At 37.5% G+C, this 24,432-nt stretch overlaps 1 protein-coding gene and 1 long non-coding RNA gene across 2 annotated transcripts; both read right to left on the minus strand.

Moving 5' to 3' along the window:
• Window positions 1–460: 460 nt before the first annotated feature.
• LOC139130207 (uncharacterized) lies at window positions 461–2,341 on the minus strand. Its single transcript, XR_011551816.1, has 2 exons — window positions 2,073–2,341; window positions 461–654 (listed from the first exon to the last, which is right to left on the minus strand). It is a non-coding gene; the product is annotated as an uncharacterized lncRNA (long non-coding RNA).
• A 7,439-nt stretch (window positions 2,342–9,780) lies between these two features.
• LOC139129370 (protein turtle-like) lies at window positions 9,781–24,017 on the minus strand. Its single transcript, XM_070695003.1, has 10 exons — window positions 24,008–24,017; window positions 22,871–23,176; window positions 21,331–21,600; window positions 20,076–20,213; window positions 16,355–16,648; window positions 15,544–15,654; window positions 14,868–15,155; window positions 10,798–10,925; window positions 10,186–10,389; window positions 9,781–9,825 (listed from the first exon to the last, which is right to left on the minus strand). Exons 1-10 carry the CDS (start codon window positions 24,015–24,017, stop codon window positions 9,781–9,783), a joined length of 1,794 nt encoding a protein of 597 aa, XP_070551104.1.
• Between the last annotated feature and the right edge of the window lie 415 nt (window positions 24,018–24,432).

Genomic DNA, 24,432 nt, shown 5'->3' on the forward strand with positions numbered 1-24,432 from the left:
TAAAAACCCACAAAACTAGACTGAATTGAAAAGTCTGAAACTGTACGTAATTAGTATTGCCAAACAAATTCCTGTATAACTGCTACATTCTTTTACAATTATGCAAAATACACATCACATAAAAAAGCTACATGTATTTAACTACATGTATACAAGTATGAGCTAAAGACACCCCTTAGAGTCCTTGTTTCAATATTCAAAGCAACTGAACCAGTATTTTGTCAGGGGAATTTCTCGTATCTTTGACCATGACTTCAATCTTACTGTACATGTATCAAAAGATGTCAATTTGAATTTTGTTCGCTACATGTATCCATTCTAAAACCAAATTGGAGGAAGGAAAAGGAAAACTCTGTGACAATGTTCTTAAATCAACGAAGTTGAAAGCTTCAAACATTTTTGAGTATTTGTAGAATCTACCTAAACTATAGTCCCTTGATTTTCTTTGACATATGATGTAGCTTTTCCATCAAGGGTTTGACTACTTACTCCTCAATATGGTCTTGAAGTCTTGGCAAGTATTCTGGGTCCCATCCGTTTTGTTTCCATCATCAATCTCCTCTATCAACTCTACACACAATGAAGTACTGTTCATGTGCCCACGTAATTCTTCAGCCTCTATTGTGTTGTTGGTGTCCTTCTCATGGCAATGATCTACAATCAAAGATAATAAAACACACATATTAGTTGAGCCATACAAACCAAACAGCATACAAAATATGTATTGACATGTAATTGAAAGAAAAACAAAAATATTTAAATTCACTATATACCATGTGTATAATTACTCTCATTTTCAGTACTGTACACCAGAACATCGTCAGCTCAATTCTGGCTGTCTTCACATTTATGACCATTTCATAGATTTATATCATGACCCCTATGTGACTATGCTTCTATTTTTTGTTTTTGGTGAGGGGTCCAAGGGAAAGTAGATCCAGCAGTTTAGTGAAGGTGTAATAAGCTGTTTGTCTCAAAGCAACTGACACTGGCATTTCATTTCAGTACAGTATTATAGCTGGCTGTCACATGTACCTGTACAGTGTAGTTTTAACTTACTCTTTCATTTAAAACTCCAGAATTACCTTTGCAATTAAAATACCAGAGTATGAAAGACCTACTTATTGCAAGTGTTCAGCATCAAATGTATGTTTGACTGGTACACAACTGTACATGTACTATTTAAGTCTCTTTATATTTGTCAGTTCACATTTAATTCATTTCTCTCTAATCATTTAAATATAATGGAGAGCTCTTTTGTTAGTGTTAAATGAATTTACAAAACATAAAATTTGTATATTGTGAAAGATAATGTGGTACTTTTGGTGAAAATACAGGCAATTATTCAGAGTGCAATCAGTTCAACAAACTTGTGGTAGGGAACATGTAAGAGTAGTGTTAGTTATCAAATGCTTCATTGCACTACTTTTACATTGACAGTTTGCATCAACATGGCCTAATTAAATTTGAGGTTTAAAAGATACAAATTTTTGTGCATGTCTCTGAAAAACCACTGAACTTAGTAAAATTATATTGTACTTATAGGTTTTCCTAACACAAGGCTAGGCGACCTTCAGTGCTGGCAAAATTCTGGTGCCACAATGAATGATTCTGACTCTGTGAGCTGGAAAATTTCAGTGAAATCCTAATATATTTTATATTTAAATACAAGATATTGGCAATGGGAGAAGTGGGCCTGAGGAACACACATGCATGTACTGTAGAAGCAGAGGTGCAATGTTAAAAGAAAATGTACCTTGGTAATTTGGAATATTATACCATGTATGTCTGTATAATTACACAATGGAGTATAAAAAGACCTGAAGGGCGATGCTGAATGTAATTGAAATGTAAATGTCTACAGTTGAATGTCTGTTGATCAAATGGACATGCCTAAAATTTACAAAGTGTCCCTTGGCATAATACATTTCAAAGTAACAACCCCCTCCCCCCTCGCCCAAGGACTCCTCCCTTGCCATTTGAAGATTGAGCTTTACTGGTCAATGTTTGTTTGATTTGAACCGCGGAACTATAAAAAGGGTGTTTGGATAAAGATTACAAACTTGACATACCTTTACATAGGCATGGAAGAGTGTGTGAATGAGATACCTCCACTACACTACATAATTCCTGGCCGGCCGCAACAGTGAACCGAAGTGGTCAAATTCCTGAGATGAACAAGTGTGTCGGTTATACATACACGCTGTTTAAAGTCACGATTCGACTGTGGTCAAAAGTACATGTTGTGTAAGGTGCTTGAGTCTAAAGCCGGCTGTTTTTTCTGCAACTGCACGCCATTATCCTAGCTGCAAAATTGTAGCGCTACGGTGAGGCGGTCGGTGATTTTAGTTTTTGCGACTTCGCTCACCAGTAGCGCTACAAGGCCGATGGCCCTGGGGAGTATCATATAAACGCACCCCACTCGACCAGGCGTGTTGATGTGGAATGTAACATATTTACTGCATTTGGCCGTACCGATTTATCACTACTGAAGACTAAACAGTATACTGCACGAACTTTGTCGTTTATGGGGTTTGGAATTTGTTCAAACACGACGATCACGTTCTGAAAACATTGAGCGTGGGGCGTCGGTGTTAGTGGGAGCCGCCATTACCGGAAGTTGGTAATGACGGCTCCCAGAAATGTTTCGGAACGCGATCCTCGTGTTTGAACAAATTCCAAACCCATAAATGACAAAGTTAGTGCAGTATACTGTTTAGTCTTCAGTAGTGATAAATCGGCACGACCAAATGCAGTAAATATGTTACATTCCACATCAAAACGCCTGGTCGAGTACGACGCGCTTATATGATACTCCCCAGGGCCATCGGCCTTGTAGCGCTTCTGGTGAGCGAAGTCGCAAAAACCAAAAATCACCGACCGCCTCACCGTAGCGCTACAATTTTGCAGCTAGCCATTATCCATGACCTGGATAAGCAGGTCTGAGCGACGATCCACTGCATTGCATGTCAATTGTTACATCACGCACAGTTAAGTTCACTGCATAAGCTGTCGCCTTGAAGACTGGTCGAATAAATGTTGAATTGTGCGAATCGTTGACGATGGTATGATACGCAGCATGGTCCCTCCACAAAATCGTGCACGCAGCCACTGTGCATGACCACGGTCCCTCCAAAAAAACCGTGACATGACCTATGCGTTCCGCCGGTTTCTGTCTGTGTGTCGAGATTCGGTTCATATTTACCTTTTACCTTAGTGAAGGTCAAGGGTCGGGTAGTCCATTGTAAAAAGGGAAGGACAGTAGGGAACAGATCTTGTACTGCCTGTTAAGTGTTAGGTGTGCATTTCTCTCTTGAGTATAATTCTATTGTATATCACTTATAATCACTACTGTGTATTCGTCCTGTGATATAGTTTCAGCTTTAAGATTGCAATATTTTTTCTGACGGCATGGCACAAGGAACTGACCCCTACCTATTTAAATAGTATATACAGTTACGTCACAACACACCCCAGCTTACATACCAAAGCATGCACAGCTGCACTCAAGGACAAAGAAAAAGCGGCTGCGAAGATTATTTTGACCGTGAGAGTAGAAGCGAGACGTCTCAACCATGCCGAAATGCGATGTTTGACTTAGTTTTGCTACCTCCATCGTTTGACTCGGGTCACCGATCGTTACTGCACCGGCACACGGCAGGTACTTTTTCCCTTCAATGGAGGTAATCCCAGCTCAGCGCGTTGGACGATCTGCCTCAAATCATATGAACGTTGTACTTATCGCGGCTAATAACAGCAGCAGCTTTACAAAGGAATGCAATGCAACAATCTGCAATTGAGACGAGAAGGAATACCCGACAAGCTGTAAAGAAAACATCGGATGAAACAGTTGAAGGTATAGGCCTAGGTCATCTATTTTGAAGTTAACAAGGGGTCAAACATTTAAACATGCACACCTATGGTGCAAGGAGAAACTCATCATAATACACGAGGGGGGGGAGGAAGGTGCGGTTTGAGGTGTACCCATCCAAGTTGAGCTTGAAGTTTCCAAAATGTTGAGTAAAAAGGGGGTACCTTTAAGATACTTCACTAATAATATTATAAGCAACATATGCTCACTTTAGCAATTTTGCATTTTACTTTTATGAACCAAATGTCAGTGACATCCAAAAACATTAAGGGACACTGTTGCATGAATATTCTAATGCCATAAAATTGTAGGTAAAATAATTTACTCCTTGTCAAGGCTTTGAACAAATTAAGATGAACACTTTGATAGTTTGTCAGGCCAATGTATGTTTATGTGCTGCATATAATTTATTCTATTTCAAACTAACAACAGCTTGGTAATTTTACTCCAGTGATATGAACAATGGTGGTTGTCATTACAATCGATATGTTACAATGCTTGTCATGAATTTAGTGGAAATTCTGACCCATTGTCATAGCAAGCATACTAAAATATTTGTAACTGCATTGGTGTTAATTGAAACACGAGGCCTCAAATGGAAAATAATAAGTTAACACACTGGAAAACATTTTTACAGGTGTACAGGGAAACAACATGGGTTGAGATGGACACGCATTACATGTATTTATGTCTTTACATTGCAACAGGCATGAACGTGCATACATATGCACATCATAGTCCCTGTATGTACTGTACTACTACATATGTACATATATGTATATTCACATATATATACCGTGCAAATGTGTTAATAGACATGTAGTACAGACAGACAATGAGAAGACAATGATAGAGTGACTGTGTTCAGGCATACAGTGTAGCTCTGAAAAATTGTGCAAGTTTTTCTGTGCAGCACACTTGCATACATTATACTATATACGCGCACCTACACACATAAACACACAAAGATATATATATATATATATATATATATATATAATATATATATATATATATATATATATATATATATATATATATATATATATATATATACGTGTGTGTGTGTGTGTGTGTGTGTGTAGGTGTGTGATTCCTTAAAACATTTCCTTTGGGAGAATAGCCAGTGTAAAATCTGAGGTCTTCTCGGAAGAAAAAAGGCAAACAGGACAGCACATGTCAAACCAACTTTAACCGAATTCGGGGAACGTGGGTTCAAGTCCTACATGGGTAATTTTTTCAAGCCCCCCAAAAAAATTTACAGTGTAGAGACACTCAGATGTAGTTGTGTGACTTTTGTCATTAATTTCTACATGAAATTTCCTCACTACACAACACTGGGGAAACTGCCATATTACAAAACACCTTCACTTTCATGCAGTACAGAAAGACAAACTGATGACAATGATGGGAGGGAGTTTGTACAGGCATACATTTACAAGTAGCTCTGAGAAATCTTGCAGATTTTCTGTGTAATTAACAGAGGACACACAAGCTGATATACAAACACATGCATATAGACTGTACATTACCAAAACTAGGGAAACTGTTTAACTTGAATTCTAGTCCGGACCAGAATTCATTTGTCAACAATGGCAATGCAGTTTACACATGTACAAGCTGAATTGACAGGCTTAAAACCCTGCACGCAAACATACTTATGGGAGTAAGACAAGACAATCTGGCTGAAATTTGGTAAAAGTCATAAAAAATTTAGCATTTCTGGGCCTCTAATGTTTACATTTGAATTCTAGTCTGCACCAGAATTCACTCATCAATAATACACTTTTCACATGTACATTTTCAGTTAAACATGCGTGTTCAGGCTGAAATGACAAGCTGAATACTGTGTATCTTTAATACCTTAGGAATAGAACATTGCAATAAAAAAGAAGAATAGTAAAAAACCATCACAATTTACAGTTTCTGTACTTGAAATTTATCTTCTATGAATATGAAAACACCTGGTGATCAAAAGATAGAAGTTTCAAATACTGATATATTATTGGATGGCGCTGTATATATGTAGATTTATCCATGTTTGTAAAGAATTTAAGAGAATGTAATTACATATTTTGTAACATTCTTTGAAACCACTTTTGTGACAGTTTTTCACACTTTTTCCTTTATATTATTTGATATCACTTTCCATTCAGGTGTGGACAAATATATAAGCGTTCAAAGGTCAAATGAGAAAGTCTGTGTCAAATCAGACATTATTATTATTAGACTTTGACACACAGAGGATAGATTACTGCTTTAGCACATGATAATTGGGAGGGTGGAACTTTGTCATGCAAAACACTTGAAGGGTCACGCTTTTGTGTAGCATCACTTTGAAAAGATTTGCCATCCACAGTAATTTCAGTCCAGTCTTTACAAAGATACAAATGTATATTGTTAATATTTTCTTTGTATTTCAAATGATTTTCTATAAATGTATGCAGCCCTGTAAATTTGCATAAATCTTAATGGTCCCCTGTGTTTGTAGTTTGTATGATCTTATTTCTGTCAATTTTAATTAAAAAATACATTTATTTTCACTAGAAATGCATTATCTCTCCTGTTATGTATTCAATAGTGTAAGCACTATTTTTATTTTAAAGCTATTTATGCACTGCTACACATGGTAAAACCACAACACTCACCAGTAAATTTTGTGTCACTTGAAAGTGAACAGATGACATTAGCTTAAGTTCAACTCCACGCCGCCTGGAAGATATCCCATAATGCATTGCTGTAAGTCCAACGCTTAAACCGGAAATCGGCTCATTTGGCGTCAAGACACCAAGGCGAGCGGATCGGCTTCTCTCATCCAGTCTTGCCGCATATGACAAGCAATTGCGATAATGACGAATGCCTTATTCCGAAAATCAGTAAATGACATGCTGTAATCCATCCCCACTTCAGTGACACACATTCCCTAGTCAGTAAATGACAATGGGGCCGCTGGGGTACACCAGGCGTCCCACAAGTATCACGCGGCGTACACAAGTATCTGGTTGTTGTAGCGAATTCGAAGCAAGCAGCTTTTCTCACAGAAACAAGTTTCATAATGTACTCAGTAAAACGTTTTCAGGTACATGTAACATGAAAAGTGATTGAAGGTTCAAGTGACTAAGGCACCGGGATTGATCTGACCACAAACAAAGACAAGAGGGTGTGAATACTTGGGTCGAAACGGACAGGGGTCGAGGTTACCTGCTGCCCCGGCCCCAAGCTGCAGGCCTGGCTATGTTTACATAAGGCGTCCACATTTTAGAAAATCACTAAAAGTAGGCAGAAATAAAGCCCCCTTACGTCAAAATGCTAGGGGTCGATAGGGGTCGGCTGACAGTTTGACACATTTCGTACCATTAAGAGTCGAATGATACTACATTGGGTTGACCATACAAATTTTATCAAAAACGTCCTTGGAAAAGTGAATGCGTGGGATGTTTGACCAAACTTTACAAAGCATCAATTTTTCGACCAAAAAATTCCTGCGTAGAACTAATGAAAATTCGTAAAAAATACCACTACCTTGTACATCAGGCAATAAAACACCATTGGTGTGAAAATGAGTTTACTAGAAATTACATAGTGGCTCTGAAAATTAGTTTGAAAATTTAGCGTATTTACCGCTATATCGCTAGATGGCCGTCATTTGTGAAGGGAAGATGAAGTGGTGAATTCTGGGATATCTTCCAGGGTGGCGTGGTTCAACTCAGAGCAAACAATAGCATAGGCATGGTGAGCTTCAAAATGTCAACTAAAGTTGAACTTGAACTTGAACTTCAAAGTGAACAAAAGTTGAGTTACCTTAGGCACGGTTGGATTCCAAATGTCAACAAAAGTTGAACTTGAACTTCAAAGTGAACAAAAGTTGAGTTACCTTAGGCACGGTTGGATTCCAAATGTCAACAAAAGTTGAACTTGAACTTCAAAGTGAACAAAAGTTGAGTTACCTTAGGCACGGTTGGATTCCAAATGTCAACAAAAGTTGAACTTGAACTTCAAAGTGAATAAAGTTGAGTTACCTTAGGCACGGTTGGATTCCAAATATCAACAAAAGTTGAACTTGAACTTCAAAGTGAACAAAAGTTGAGATGGCGAAGGTAATTGTACCATGGGCTTTCTAAATGTACACTTTTGTCAGCTGACAAGCTTATTGGACAGAAATTTTGTAAAAAATGCACAAAATAGAGGAGTTGCTTCATTTAACATCCAGTTTTAGCAAATTATAATGAAAAATGAGAGAAAATAATTGTAGTCAATTGTATAAGAGGATTTTTTCTTTAAAAATCTGCAAACTACCTTGAGCAATTTGATGTATGCAAGTTTTCTTTGCAAAAATGTAAGTACAGGTGGGTTTCATTATTTAAAAAAAATTATTTCAGAGAAAATTAATGAGGTGTGTTGGTATCTAAAATGTGCAAATTCATTGGTCAGTTTTTTCCTTCATTTTCATGCCATTCACAAGAGGTAAATTTATGTACATCACCAAAATTATTTTTTTCTCTGTGAAAATGGAAATTGTATCTTTGTGTCAAAATATGGCAATCTTGTCAAATGCAAAGAAAAATTAAAGTTATTTAACACAAGTTTTAGAATTCACAATTTTGGAGATATATTATCCAAACAAGCAATCAAATGCCGCTACTTTTCCATTTTTTTCACATGAAAATTGAGAAAACCCTGACTTTTTCGTAAAGTGGGAACTCTTTTTCGTTCTGTTCAAGCTTCAGTACCCTTCCGCATTTGATGCTTGCACAGTTGTACGCTTCGAAAGAGACTAATCTGAAACACTATATCAATTTATAGCTTAGATAGAGGTAAAGTCAATAAGATACAGTATGGTTAAATAGATGATGAATATTTTACATTGATAAATTTCATAAATGTGACAGTAGTTTGATATTATTCCTCGTAAATAAACCGTATAACGGGTTAATGAGACTTACTGACAAACTAACAAACTAATGATCTAACTAACTAACTAACCAACCAACCAACTGCTTAACTATCTAACCAACATTAAGGCTTGCTAACTAACTGAATGAGTGAATGAATGACTAAATAATCACCATTTTTGTTTCGAAAAACGTTTCGTCACTCATCACAACACTGGCGTAGCTGAAATTTGATATCTTGCAGATACCCCCTTCACATACCAACACATGTTCAGCTGCAAGGTACCGATGAACAATCTGTCAAAAAATAAAAATAAACACGGATGAAAGTTTTACTTCAGGCAACAATAAGCCTTTAATTTCAAATAACCTTATCTCCTTCCGGGGAAATATGTTCGCTGCAACATGGCTTATGTCAGAAATGTTGGTCAAAGGCTATCTTCCCTTCATATTATAATTCGGTTTTCTGTAGCCACAAGGCAAGATGATATACAATGGTATACCGTCAAAATGACATTACCTTTTGATAGAAATAAATACTACGTCCAGTGTGAAAGACGTAGAGTTACGTTTGTGCATTCAACATGCTACTTTTTCTAAGTATCATTACCTTGTTTTTTTGTAGATGTTTCATCCCATTTGCGACGTCTATAGCAAATGCAAACATTTGTCTTCTTCCAGACTTTTGTTTACCAATTGTAAAATGCTGACGATGCTCTTTCAAGTATGTCTTCAAATTACCATATGATGCATACTCCATGATTAAAACCATTGGAACTACGTAATATGCAACATTATAATCGGTGTATTATGACCCACAATGTTAACACTCAGTTTTCGAACGTATTAAAGTATAAAAGGGTTTTAAAAACCGATATGAACACATTCTGTGCCTACATGTTTCAATCTCTCAGTGTTACGATCAAGTGAGAGTCTCTTGTGTATACTCACCATCTTCAGTACAGTAGCCTAACATTCTTATCACATTTTTGTCGCTGTGAATTTTCTTCATCAGTTTTATTTCCGGTAACAAATCGCTCCGATGCTCAGAATCTGTTGACTCTGTGTGAAAAAATCAACAATAGCAGTCATTGAACAGTTTGGGAACTTGACGAATACAGTAAAATTGTCTTCTTACTATATAGTATATAGTACCTTTTTCATCATAAAGGTGCTACAGTCTTTGCCATGAACTTGAAAAGGGTTGTTTCTAAGAGACAAGTACGTTTCGAAACAATAATTTACTCCTTCCCGGCCCATAACGGGCGAAAGCAAACATTCGCAGCATGAAGATATATACTATATTTAGTACGTTTCGAAACTGTTAAATGACGTACGTTTACAAAAACGAATTCATTAATCATTTGGACACCATACGTCCTAAAGCATATTGAACTTCACATTTACACATTTCCTACCTACCTCAGTTTTAATTGCAACATCACTTGGTCCATCTTTGCCATCTATAAACCAAGCTATGCCCTTCATGATTCGATGGAATGCACTAGTACATAGGGTGGCTGTAGTATGCAGCCGGTCTCTTGGAAATTCAAACGCTAATGTTCCAGGTTTCATGTAAGTTTGCGACATATTCCCGATTTCGAGGTCCGCATAAGTATCGGACGTCTGGAATGTGATGAAAAGAGATCGCCGGACATTTTACGCAAAGCAAATATATAGTCCTTTTTTTAATTGATGTATGAAAGACTATTGTAAGAATTTTGAAGAAAATGAAATATGACTTTATATCATTGCAGTTTTAATTGTTCAAACATAGGAGCTATGACATTTCTCTCTGACATGCAAAACTGAACTACCTTACAATTGCGATCGCTTCTTTTTATGCCTTGATCGTATTACCTTGAATTTAACATCGTTTTATTATTTTTACTCTGCATGAAACTCAGTTGAGCTACTTTGAAACCTTTGTTGGTGTTGAATCTAATTTGACATTATATAGAGCGAAAAGTAATCTATTTGTATTTCACAAGCCATAAAACATGAATGTAACAGTAATCTAAAATAATGACTCACTTCATCACCAGAGGATGAAATAATTTCATTGTCTTCTGTAACAGTTTCGTTTAAAGGAATACTTTCATAATTCACTTGTTCATGCGTCTTGTCATTACTGCTTTCTGGTTCACAATGACAACTGCGTTCTGTCAAATTTTTCATAGAAAATCATAGTATAAACGTTAGTGTAAAGTAAAGATCGGAATTTTTGGATATAAATTTATACTTTGCTAATGCTGACAAATCTGCTGGCTTTATAAGCAGCCAGGTTAGTAGTCAAAATCAGAAAGAAAATTACCTGAAATTACGGTAAAAACATCGACCATCACCTTTCAGATGCATATCTTCATAAAAAGGCAATGATAACCATAATATTCATAGATGTACCTTGAAGGTAAGTAATAACCCCCGCCTCAGGAGGGTAAACACGAGATTTTGGTAGAATTATATATATACATTTTTGAATGATGGATAAACTAGCTGTTCTGAAATAATCCAGACTTGGGATGACAGCAAGTGTGATCAACAGTTTTGCAGAGTGTGCTACCCGATTCAGCGAGAGCTGGGCGCTGGCACTCTTTGTTGTTACATTTGATGTCAACTTTTGTCGCAGTCACCAGGAGTAATCCCATTTTTATTTTGAACTTCTTGGTTTACATCGTTAGAACATTCTCGTCTTAAATTTGGCAAAATATCTGACATACCGTTACTGTAAGGAAGTGTCAATTTATATGTGTATGAACGAATGCCAGCTTTATTTTAAAGAGCTTTGTGTCGCGTTTCAATTCCGCTGAATCAAGCAAAAATACACTGTGCGGTGTTGCCCTAATGCAACGATTTAAGTATATCTAACCCAAAGTGCTGCTTCAGAGCCTTGGTGTCTTTCATAATTGACCTCCAACTTATTTTTATCAAGAGCTGAGTTAAAGACCCATACTTATCTGTGTGTCGAATTTCGGACTTTGGTTTGTGAAACAATGCGGACTGTTTCGAATTAAGTTTAGATCGGCACGTTCAAATACACCGACTGGCCAATTTTCGTAAATGCGGGTTTAGGGACCGGTTTTAATACTGGAAAAATAGCATTGTTGCATCGGTTAAATGGGTTTAGGTCCAATCAGAATGGCGCATGGTAGCAAGATAAAATATAATTTTCAATATACAATCGGTATAACATCATACAAAACAATGTAGTTATTCGGAGAGCACATCTACTCATACAGTAAGCAAGCAACCAAAATGCTAATAGTTGCTGATACAGTACACGGGTATAAATCTGTTAACTATAGGTCAAACGTCCTCTTGAAACCGCCAAGCATGCCACACTACCCTGATGTCTCAACATTGTCTGGGCACAGATCATGTTCTCCATACTCCATTACCCTTATGACAATAAGTGTAAGTTAACATCGGGAACGTTTATAATTAAATCAAAGAACAGTATCTGGAGAGCACATCTACTCATACAGTAAGCAAGCAACCAAATGCTAATAGTTGCTGATACAGTACACGGGTATAAATCTGTTAACTATAGGTCTAACTCAAAATAATACGAAAACATCGGAGAAGAGAGAAGAGAGAGAGAGAGAGAGAGGAGAGAGAGAGAGAGAGAGAGAGAGAGAGAGAGAGAGAGAGAGAGAGAGAGAGAGAGAGAGAGAGAGAGAGAGAGACTATCCTGCTATGACAGCATAACAAATGAAACTTACCATCGTTGATGCTTTCATAACTATGGCTTGATGTAATGTGTCCTGCAAGGTAGACAGAATTAGAGAGAGAGAGAGAGAGAGAGAGAGAGAGAGAGAGAGAGAGAGAGAGAGAGAGAGAGAGAGAGAGAGAGACTGATAAATTAATTCACAAGAAGTACCTCAGGCTTATTTCTTATTATCTGATAACAAAATTCGAAATTATTCTTGTACTCACGTAAATTAGTTTTTTTGCGATGTCGCATCACGTAAACCACTAGAACCGCAACGATTACCCCAAATGCAACCGCAGCACAGGAGCTTACGGTAATGATTGTTGTTATACTGTGTTGCGTAGTTGCTGAAGTTGCGTTGTTCTGTTCTAGAAAACAATAAAGAATGCAAAATCGTTGCAAAAGGCTGATTCTAAGGCTATAAACAGTCCAGTTTGTTTCGATTCCCACGTGCCAATAAAAAAAAAAACAAAAATGTCGAATTTAAGCTTTCTCGAGTTGACTTTACTGTCATTAATAAATTGTGCACACTGCCAGAGAATGCTGACACATTCTCCAGTGCAACAGTGTACTTGCTGTCAACGTTAACTTCACCGATCACTGCGTCTCACGGGACCAGACAAGCAGCACGTAGTAAGACGTAAATACTGGCAAACCGCCATTTTGAAAATATGCTAGTTTTTGGTCTCCCGGAAGTTGTCCATTGCGCATGTCCGCACATAATGCATCCTTTTTTGTCGCGTGCATTTTAGCCTAGTCTGTTAGCTTTCAATATTTCAAATTTTGTAATTATGGTTATTAAATCCTTTGTTAAATTCTAGCAACGTTCGCATAATGAAACTGAGATAATTTTAGCTTTACTTCCTAGTAAAAATGAACAGCCAATGGGAGCGCCCCATGGTTCAACCAATCAGAGTTTGTACTTCGATGTATGGCGGTTTCCCATAACCTACCTCTCTGTGTTTGTGACAGAGACAGGGATCAGCAAAAACGTCAACATCATGTAATTTAGAAGGATGTACACACTTTCACAAGATGAACGTAAGATTTAGACTAGCGAATGCAAGACAATTGAATTGATTGATTGCATATCATTGACTAGACAATAAGCCATCTTACACAGCTTAATTTGGCAAGGAAACAAGAACAAGAAACACATGAAAATGTTGGAGAAGACATGTTGGAAGAGTTCGGCAACTTTGAACAAAACAACTTTTTGCTCCAATGATCATTTGTATTCATTCCCCAGGGTTCGTCTAAATAAAATTTGTCTTCGTTGAGGTGACATGTCAGACAACGTCAAGGAATTAACTGAAGTTTGAGCTACTCTATTTTTTGTTATTGGCGACGAATTTAAAACACATCAAAATATGGTCTATAAACTATTCTTCTTATACTTACAGGCCATTCTTCTACTTACAGGCTTCAACGATAACAATGACATTATTAAAAACGTGATGGTTTCGTTTTCCATTATTATGGAAGACTATGGGAGGATCTTGACAATATATCTTAAAACTTTAAAACATTTTAAATCAGATGTGAGAGTTTAACTTTGTTTATTTTTTTATTTATATATCATGAAGCATTAGGCCTACCATTGCTTAAGTCTTTAAAATACAAGTGAAAGGAGAATCGCCACTGTTGCGTTTTAAGAAAGTCCTGAACAATGTCCAATAGAAAGTTGAGCGAGGAACACAGCAAGTGAACTTATAGTAAACGACGATGAATTCGATGAATTTACCAAACAAAAATGCAGGCAACAGATGATATATGCCCTCTTTCAAAGTAACATAACATCAAGTATAAGTATTATACTATCTTTTTTCTCTCTTACTCAAGACCGATCTAAGCCTTATTCTGGTTGCTCGAAAGCTACCAGGGATCAACCGGGGCAAAATCTCGTCACTGATTAACAAGAATGCTATATTGATGTAACAAAGCTAAGTAACAAAAGGCAGGGGGATGATTGGTGTTTACAAGGCTGCTCCTTCAATAGACTGTTTCTCCTGTAATTGAGGTAAGACATCAAATGGTCATTCACCTCGTAAAGTTTCCAATTTTAAAGTAAGGTCAGAATCAAAATAAGGATATAAAAGGCTATGATAAAAATTGCTTCTCACGGTTCAGGTTGCCTTTTAAATACGTTCAAAGGAAAATACAAGAAGGTTAAAAGATATGCTAATTCAGAATCCCAGTTATACTCACCCGAAGAATGTATTTGCAGAGAAACAAAGCAACTTGTATAGTATGGTGGTTGTAAATTTATCACCATACACGCCCTACTTACCCGAGTCTGCAAGGCCTGTCAAAAGTAACTGAGGTATGGCTTTCACAAATATTGATACATAGGTGGGGCCAGTCATTAGCATACTGTAGCTGCTGTGCTTACCTTTTACCATTATCGTCAGCGCTCGACTTCTGTTTTCACCGATATTGTTTTCGCTCACAACTGTTATGTTGTAACTTGACCCTTCAACCAAACCACTTATATTGACAGATATTTCTCCAAGTTCATTATCATCGATCAGTTCCGTTGTTTCCTTTATACCTTTAGGCAATTTCATATACTCCACGTAGAATTTCTGATCATCACCACCGTTGTAACCAGCTGTCCATTGCACGTCGGCAACGCCCGCTTGCATATGGATTTCGATGTTAGTCACAGCATCCGGAACAGCTGTGCGATGTATCAAACGTAAAGCAAATGTCATTCGTTGGTGAAAGACTTCATATATGCAATTTGTTGTTGAAAATATAAAGAGCTTTATATACTAAAGCGCGCGCAAGCACAAAAATTACAATCGTTAAACAAAATTGCGCATGGTATACAATGTCCATTATATCTGCTGGGAGAATTATTAACAGTAAACTTACATTTACTTGAGAGAATTGTGACAATGAAGACATCTCCGTGTTTATTTCTACCTATGCAATAATATCGCCCATAATCTTTGTTGCCAACGTCCTCAATGTATAATATGCTCGATTGAACGGTATTCTGAAGGTCTTCTTTGATAAACCGTCTGTCACCACCAGGTTGTAGTTGATTTCCATGTTGGTCATACCATTGTGTAGATGGGGTGGATTTCCATTGACCAGGCATTGTAAAGTAGCATTTTCACCTGTGTTCACAACTGTTCTTTTGTTGAACTCCTCATCTACGGCAAACGGAGGATCTTAAGAAATAAAATATATATCATGATACAAGATACTTATTATTTTCAAAAACAAAAGCAACATCGCCACCCAATCAAACCACCAATAATATACTTCCACAAGATGCTACTCACATTGTACATCCAATTCTCGTTTTGGTGAATCAAATGTTTGTCCTGAAAAATGCTCATTGGTAGCGATACAGAAATATGAAACGCCGTTTTGTTTATATGTTAAATTGATGTGAAGTTTTTCTTCTGAAATTGTCCCATTGAATTGTCCTTGTCGGTGTTTTGCTAGATTCGATGACGTGATTTCAATCCCATCCACGTACCACGATACATCGGCGGATGGATTACTGCTACAGGAAGTAAACTGAAGTGTCAAGGATGAGTGAACTATAGATTCATTTCCGGGAGTCGTTGTTGTTAATTGTGTGCGGCAGTTTTCAGGTTGGTTTGGTGGAACTGTAAATGATGGATAATAAAACATAATAAATGTTCTCTTTCTTGAGAATATTAACCATTTCCCTTTTTCCAAAATCACTCATGTTGTTTCTTTAGTTACTCTAAAAAAGGTCATTGGAATAAATTATCTCAGTTGATTTTGAAGCAAATCCTGACCAACATACAATTTACGTTTGAGGAAGAGTTTCATTCTACATGAAATAATTCATATCCTTACAGAAAATTGACAGAGTCATATCCTGTGACAACACACCATCTGCATCGTAGAAGTGCGGATTCTTTGCCGAACATTGTATCTTTCCTGCATTATCATCAGCTTTAAGTTTCATATGTATTTGTTCCTTCGTTTTAAATCCACTGCGACAGCTACTTTCTTCGGTTATCGTCGTTACGTTGACGATAATATGATGTTCTTGTAAAGGTAAACCGTTGACAAACCACGTAATGTTTGAAGCTGGATTACTACAGCTTGATGTGTACGTTACTGTCAAAGGCTCGTTTGTCTTCTGAGTTGTGTTTCCGGTTAAATAGACCTCCATTGGTGTATCTTTAAAAACCAGAATAAAGTATAAAAAATTTTTCGGTAGGTTGTGTTATGCACATTTCAGTTCAGGTGATTGATAGAAATTGGGTTCAGATGTACACGTAAATAAAAATTACGACAAAACAATGGTGATTTTATGTAATACGTAAAACTAATTCGAACGTTAGAAGCTATACCATAGGAGCACTTGTTACATTTTGATAAATTAAGGGTAAGGAATGCAATCAAAATAGGACATTCATGTAATGGTAATTTTCTAAAAATTGAAAGTGTCACACAATCCTCAAGTAATGAAATATTTAATTTTTATTAAAGGAAGACAGAAAAGTGATCATTATCGCAAATAATAATCTGAAAGAAATTTTGCTAAAAACATTTTGAATTCACATGAGAGAAAATGCCGAGAGAGTTCGACCGGTGACCTCTCTGTTAATTTTATGCAGGAAATTACAATATCAATGCTTGGTCGAATGACGTATTGCCTTGAGGGCGGGATAGCCAGTGGTATAGGGGGAGGAGTACCTTCAAGATAGTGATAAGTGGTGCGGATTACCGTCGCCTAGGTGTCTGGCGTATACGCGTGCCAAAAGACACCTATGGTTGATTTTCGGTTGACCAGTCTGATGGCACAGTTGCAAATACCTGGACTGAACTATTCTGTATTTTGTAGGTGTCGTTGGCACTTTGACAATAAAAGTAAAGATGCACACATATTGAGTTTATTGTCTTGTTTATGAGCGGCCAGTATTTCCAACGGCATAAATTGTGTGCATTTGCCCTAGAATAAATGATTTCGAATAAAACATCGCGAATGTAACACTCAATTGCCCCAAAGAGCCATGGAATCGCCCGACTTCGATATGAGCCTACAGAAATTTCAAAATGCCAGATGACTTTATTTTTATAAACATAGACAGTATAGCGAGAACTGTCTATGGTAGAAGAGAAGAGAAGAGTTCAATGGCTCAATGGCTCCCCCCAAGTGTTTACACGACCGAAAGTGCGAGGTAAGTTGATATTGTACACTTTAAAAATGCGATACGTTATCTCGTCACATGCACCCGTCCTTTACATTTGTTTTTTTTTTTTCAATTACTGTTTGTCAGTGATTTTATATGGCAAGAGCCATCTTCGGCATTCAAAAACCATTTTTTGGCTTTTTATGTCTACCCGTTTTGTTAATGTTGTTGATGATGATATATTGTTGGTGGTAGCGGTGGCGGTATTGCTGTTTTTATCCCTGAAGTTATTGGTTTTATAGTTCTGGTGTCAAACTTCGAATAAATTGCCAAGTACCTTGACCAAAACCTAAGTGCCCGCTATTGATATGCGTCGTAAGGTAACAAGTGAGAACGCCCCACGCCTCGTCCGAGAAACGGCCCCGCGGCAGCACGTGAATCGTCGCGATGACAAAGCCTGCTTGTACCAGGCAAACGAATTTCAATAAAACAGTAATAGCAAAAAGCGAAGCCGTAGCTGCACAGACTATATTCTGTGTTCGATGACAAGAAAGTAATCAATCGAGTATGCAAAATACACGTGTAGCTTAGTTTTGACAGCGATCCCTGGCGACAGGGCTCTGGTGCGGAGACACAAAGCTCGCTTTGGTTTACTTGATCTAGCGTCTTTCCCCGCTGTGCCACCCACATAAAATATAATTATTAAGATGAATGTTTGGATACAAATCTAAGTTTTCAAGGGTCGGATGGGAGGCTTTCATTTCGTAGTGAGGCGGGTTAAGTTGCGTTGCCAAACTTTATTGTGAGGCCGTTTTTGGTGTGTGGCCGTCCCCGTCTCGGGCTGTTCTCGGAGCGGGGACGTTTTCTCTGGTTTTCCGTCAATGTTTTCCACCACGGACAAATGGTAACAACACTGAACAAAACCTGAATTATATGCTTGTCAAACCAGTTTGTGTCAGTGCCGCCGGTCACGCGCACCACCCAAAAGTTTGACCGTCACTTAATATCGAACAGTATTCAAAGAAACAGTCCTACTAATTACTGCCGTCCCTGCCCGTCATTCTTCTAGCAATGCCCGTCACGAAATTGGCCTTTTCAATACAGTAATAGGTCGATATCTTAATATTCCACAACATTTGTTTGTGATATAAACTTATAAAATCATAGTCCAGGGCCCCCAAACCGCCGATCGATTTACGACCCGATAGTTATGCCACTGACGCTGATATTCACCGTTGGTTGCCTGTGTGTGCGTACATGGACAGTCTGCATAGCCCTTGAATGTGGTCTCGGTTTTGATCAAACTTACAATTAAGGAGTATATATCAAAACAGATAAATGATTTATGTTTTCACATGGATTCACAAAAAGTTTCGCCCCGGTGTTCATTTTGGCCTGGAATTCCATCTACCCACCCTTTGCAGAGTAGTAAGCTTATTGGGCAAGTAAACATGGATGCGCCGGTGCGATTCAACGATCAACCTGTATATCAAAAATTTTACGGCTCGGACTATGATTTACAAGTGTATATAGAAAGTATAAGGCGCGGGGTATTATATATTGACTGATTACTGTAGCTATGATAGGCTACATTCAGGACGGGCAGCGACGGGCAGTAATTAGTAGGCAAAACAGGTGGTTTTCACCGTGGGCAGAACTCGGTGCAATGATACTGAACATTAATTAAGCCCGTCACCTTGAAGGTAATACTGTAAGTGAAACAAGGACTTCAAACGCACGATGATACAAACGACACCACAAGTGAAACGTACACATAGAAATACACGCGTTCCTACGTTGTGCCCACCCGGGCCACGCGATTAAAATATGACTGATACTGCTGGATAGTGTTAATTGGGTTGGTAAACAGTCAACTAATAGTTTAATTGACTACCTGGGTGATTGGCAGGTCGTGTCCAACGACGCATATGCAAAGCAGGCCAAAAGACAAAAGCCCCCAAAGTTATTGACAGCTGGCCAGGGGTCACCATGAATACGTAATGAAGCTTCACTACGCAGAAACTGCGTAGTCAAGCCCTTCTTAACCGGTCAAACTCTCTCGGCATTTTCCGGCATGATTTCTTTCTATATTTGTGTGTCATTCAGGCATTGTGTCATTTTTGCCATTTTACTCATCTGTCTGTCTGTCTGTCTGTCTGTCTGTCTGTCTGTCTGTCTGTCTCTGTCTGTCTCTGTCTCTGTCTGTCTGTCTGTCTGTCTGTCTGTCTGTCTGTCTCTCTCTCTGTCTCTCTCTCTCTCTGTCTCTCTCTCTGTCTCTCTCTCTCTCTCTCTCTCTCTCTCTCTCTCTCTCTCTCTCTCTCTCTCTGGTCTTATATACTGACATAGTACATCAAGGTATGTATGATTCCACCCATGTCCGTATCCATCAATTTCATCACAAAAAGTGTTTCGCACTGTGCAATTGTATATTCCACTATCTGATATTTGCACGTTCTGCAGTGTAAGTGTACGTCCATTCACCACAGAACCACTTGGCGTAATCCACTGAAATGTGTCAACATAAGGCATGGCCTTTGCATCGCATTGCAACAACGTGTCATCTCCTTGTTTCACTTGTTGAACCGGAGGCGTTTGTACCTTTGGCTCATCTGAAGAGGAAAAAAGAAACATGAAGATATTTTATAATGACACAGTTTCCACCTGTCCTAAAGTTCCTTAATTTTATGATTATACTTTCGTATTGGAATGTGCCGACCGAGTTGAACACATCTACCCACGTATATTCAAAAATTATGACCCATTGTGAAGGATTTTTTCGACAAGGTTTCGGCAATTGCACCCTTATTCTGTTAGACGTGAACATTTTCTGAAAGTCCTGGACATTTGCTCTTTTCTTGACTAATGTTTAGAGGATTTTCAGAGGAAAAATCGACCCATGTTTAGGGAATTTGTCGTGAAAACGCGACACATTAGGGCTGCACATACCCACACACCTTTTCTATGAGAGTACCCCCCGGGATTTAAATAAAGTAAAAGAAGAAAATATCGTTAAGTCGAAAATAGTGCCCCTGATTGCTGTCTTGTACAAGAATATTTTGTGCAGAGATCTCACTGGTTTCAATGTTATCTTATGTCTTTTAAGTCATATTATATACATCAACATTGCTGCCAAGGGAACAAAAAGAGATTCGTATGGACGGCAAAATTAACGGCAGCAAATGAATTCCAGCAATCGATAGTACTGTAGTCGAGTTAATTACAAAATAAATTGTAGAAGTTTGAGTGACATGTTAGACGAGTTCGATTAATAAAATGTGAGACTAGCATTGGGATTCTAACCTCTATATGGAACATTGCAACTCCCTCTTGAAACTTGTTCTCGTGGCGTTCAGGTTGAAGGTAGAGCTTGCAATTCTTAAAGTGCTTGTTGCGAGCCCGGCAGCGGTGCTATTTTTTGTTAAAAAGCATTGTAGCTAAGAAGTAACACTTTCTCTCACAGTCATTCATGAAATGTTCCTTTTACATAGGTTATAAAAATATTGAAGAATACGTTGACCCTTCTTTTCAATCGTTTTACCCTAAATTTCCAAACCCCATTCCTTATTCCAATCCCCAAAATAATTAATCTCCCCTCATTGAAAGTAACCTTTGACTCCATTTCCATAAGTACACACATTTTGACGTCATTATTTTGTGGCTATACCACTGTAAAATGGTGCTACTGAATATTGCAATGAAGATTATGGGTTCAATTAATGTACTTACACTCAACACGTACTTCAGTGTGACTTAGACTCTCCCCTTGCCTTCCATTGAAATATGTGTTGTACACTTTACATACATAGACTCCGCTATGTTTCACTGGATTAACCTTGTTGATTATCAGAGGGTTTTGCTCTGTAAACGAGTCTCTGCCCGGAATTTTCCATTGAAGAGCAGCCAGAGTTGGCTTACCCGGTACATATTCACAATTCATCCTAAGTTTTGTTCCCTCCTTTACACATACAGATGATTGATTTGTTGCTAAAGGAGGATCTGTTTGAATGACAAACATGAAAATGACAAGAACAGCAGCATCACTAACACAAACAACATCAACAATAACAAAATCAACAGAACAACGTTTGTGTGAAGGAATTACTGACATTTCTATCTTTTGAGGGAAGTAGCAATGCTATTCAAAACGAACAAATTAAACTGCAAAACTGCTTTCACTTAGGAAGAGATATTGCATTGAAATAAATATTAAGAGTACTATGATTTCATAAAGATATGATTTAATTATCATCATTGGAATAAGGATTATTAAAACCTTACCCTCGTCGGTTTCAATTGACACTGAGGTTGTAACAAAATAACACAGTCGAACGTGAAACACATTCGCTGGCCGGCCGGCACTTCATTAATAGATCCATGCTTGACTGCACATTAATTGTGGTAAATGATATGGCAAAGAGTCAACCCTGTCTTCAGAATGTACATAATTTTGTTTTTAATTAGATGCCTTAATTGCAGGTGCAGACTCTAGTACGTTATATAGCAGAGTGTGCTGTGGCCAAGCGAATTCTGGATAGTCCGCAGATTGGAAACGATCTGTCATATTACACTCAGTGTGTAAAATAACAAGGTGCACAGACCCTATTTGTGAAATTATTGTGCGTGATCAAGCTTATTCGATTGGTTTCGAATTTCTACTGCTCAAAAAACAAACATCTTCCAAAGATTTATGGGGACCATAGAAGAATAAAGTTTAAGAAATGAACTTACACTGAACATATGGTGTAATATTACTTAAACAAGAAATGGACGAGGAACTTCTACTATGTTCTAGTCTATAGCTGAAAGAAACACCATGATCATCTTTTGTTATCTTTGTCTTTATACCGAGGGGACTGTTGCCAATGATGAGTTTTACTTCGTTTTTATACCACACGAGTCTTCCTGGTGGCGTGATATTTTCAGTCTTTAGGCTACACTGTAATGTTACCTCAGTGTTTTCGATGACTCGATTATATTGCACTATACCATTGACTGCTGTACATACAGGGTCGTCGGGATCTGTTAGCAGAATTATTGGACACGTTAATCCGGTATCAAATAAAACTGATGTTGAATTATATTCATTAAGATTGCTAACAATTTGAGGCCAAATGAGGTTTGCATTCACAGTGTGTGACGATGTGCTTCTTTTCATATGTAGCTGACGTACATTTTAGAACTAGAAGTAGGTTACTCTCTGATGAAGGTTTATCATATCGACATCCGTTTTTAGAAGTCTTGGCCATAGGACGAAGAGGAAACTTACCTATAACAGTAATGTTTGCAGTAGCAGACCTCAGTGCATAATGTGTACAATGCCATTGTCCACTACTTTCTTTAGTCACCTTCAAGATGACCAGGTTACCTTCTTTCTTTGATTTATCACCAATAACGTTACAGCAGTCATTCACTGAAGTACCATTGATGGCTATCCATTCATAGGCAGATTTACCATCAGTTTTATGTTTTCTCCACCCAGGAAGAAGAACTCGCGACGTGTGCTCAGAGTAATTCAGAGAACAATTCAGTGTCAATGTATCTCCTTCTCTGACGTATGCATCTTTTGGTGTAACTGCCCAAGAAATCGAACACGTCACTGTTTGAATAATAGAGGATAAATATTTGAAATGAAAATAAATTTATTCAAAATTTATTTGCTTTTTCTTTTTTCCCCGTGAATCTATTCTTATATGCTTGATGCAAGTCGAAAAAAGATACTACAGAAAATATACGCATATCATCATACAAGTGTTATTTATTTTCTGAGCTGCGAGAGAATCTTTGATTTGACGTTTTCAAAACGTAGAAAATAAGAAACTAAATGTAGCTCTTATTCAATATTAGACATTAAAGTCGATTAATTTATTTAAATGTTCTCAGTTTTTCAAATATATTTCATTTTTTTCACGAACATGATATGAGTGTGGCGATTACGTCCTAAGCTGAAGGCTATAATGTCACATTATGAGCCAGTATGACAATACTCAATACAAAAAAGCTTAAAGAGAGCAACCAAATGCAAATATAACATGGGTTATACGGCAGTACGTTTGTAAAGCATTCCCTGTTTGTAATATACTGCAAAGTAATTTCTTTTGTATATTATTACTATTTAAATTTTGATTATTTTATGCCTTTTAATTATAATATAACTCTTAAATCTATACAAGTTCATTTGAAATTGTCTTCATCAAATGAAACCCCAAAAAGTTAACATTCCTGAAAATAGAAGAAGTCCTAGCGATTGTTGAGGTTAATTTACTAGAAGCTTGATGGTTGGTGTTTGGTTCAAGAGCAGACATACGTGTTGGTATAGTTAACAAGCCAATGAGCCTAGTACGTGCCAATATAATCTCAATGAATTAAAATATATCTCGAAGGCAGACATTTGAATACAACTTACCTGGTCTCATGATATAGACAAGTACAACAAAATTAGTGATATTGTACCTGTTAAATGCACTGTATCCATAAGGGAGCAATCTGATGAAATTAGGCAAAAGATAACATTTAATGACATCGTGCACAGCCTTTGATAAAAATGTAATGAGAGAAAGTCCATGTTTTATGTTACCCGCATATGCTTAGTAACGGCCTCTGCTGCGATAACCAAAATGTTTCCTATAAGTAATTGTATTTATTTTTCGGTTTCTGTTATTTTTCCACCTTTGTGAACGTGCACCGTGGTCAGAGATTGTTTATAGTGTCATTGTATGAGTCACTGCAATCTCTAACGCTATAGACTCAAGCTGTCCCCGCCTTGCCGATTTCCTTTTCAAATGTTTCACTGCTAACTGTTTTACTTTACCGATTGAACAAAGCACAACA

Source organism: Ptychodera flava, chromosome 3 (assembly GCF_041260155.1).
Source record: "Ptychodera flava strain L36383 chromosome 3, AS_Pfla_20210202, whole genome shotgun sequence".
NCBI lineage: Eukaryota > Metazoa > Hemichordata > Enteropneusta > Ptychoderidae > Ptychodera > Ptychodera flava.

What these genes read in the sequence shown, in the direction of transcription:
- LOC139129370 (XM_070695003.1), bottom strand. An exon ending in GCACTTCTACGATGCAGATG is followed by an intron (nt 15,655 to 16,354) that starts GTGTGTTGTCAC and finishes TTATTTCTTAAG; the next exon opens with ATCCTCCGTTTGCCGTAGAT. An exon ending in TTTCATCCTCTGGTGATGAA is followed by an intron (nt 10,390 to 10,797) that starts GTGAGTCATTAT and finishes ATCACATTCCAG; the next exon opens with ACGTCCGATACTTATGCGGA.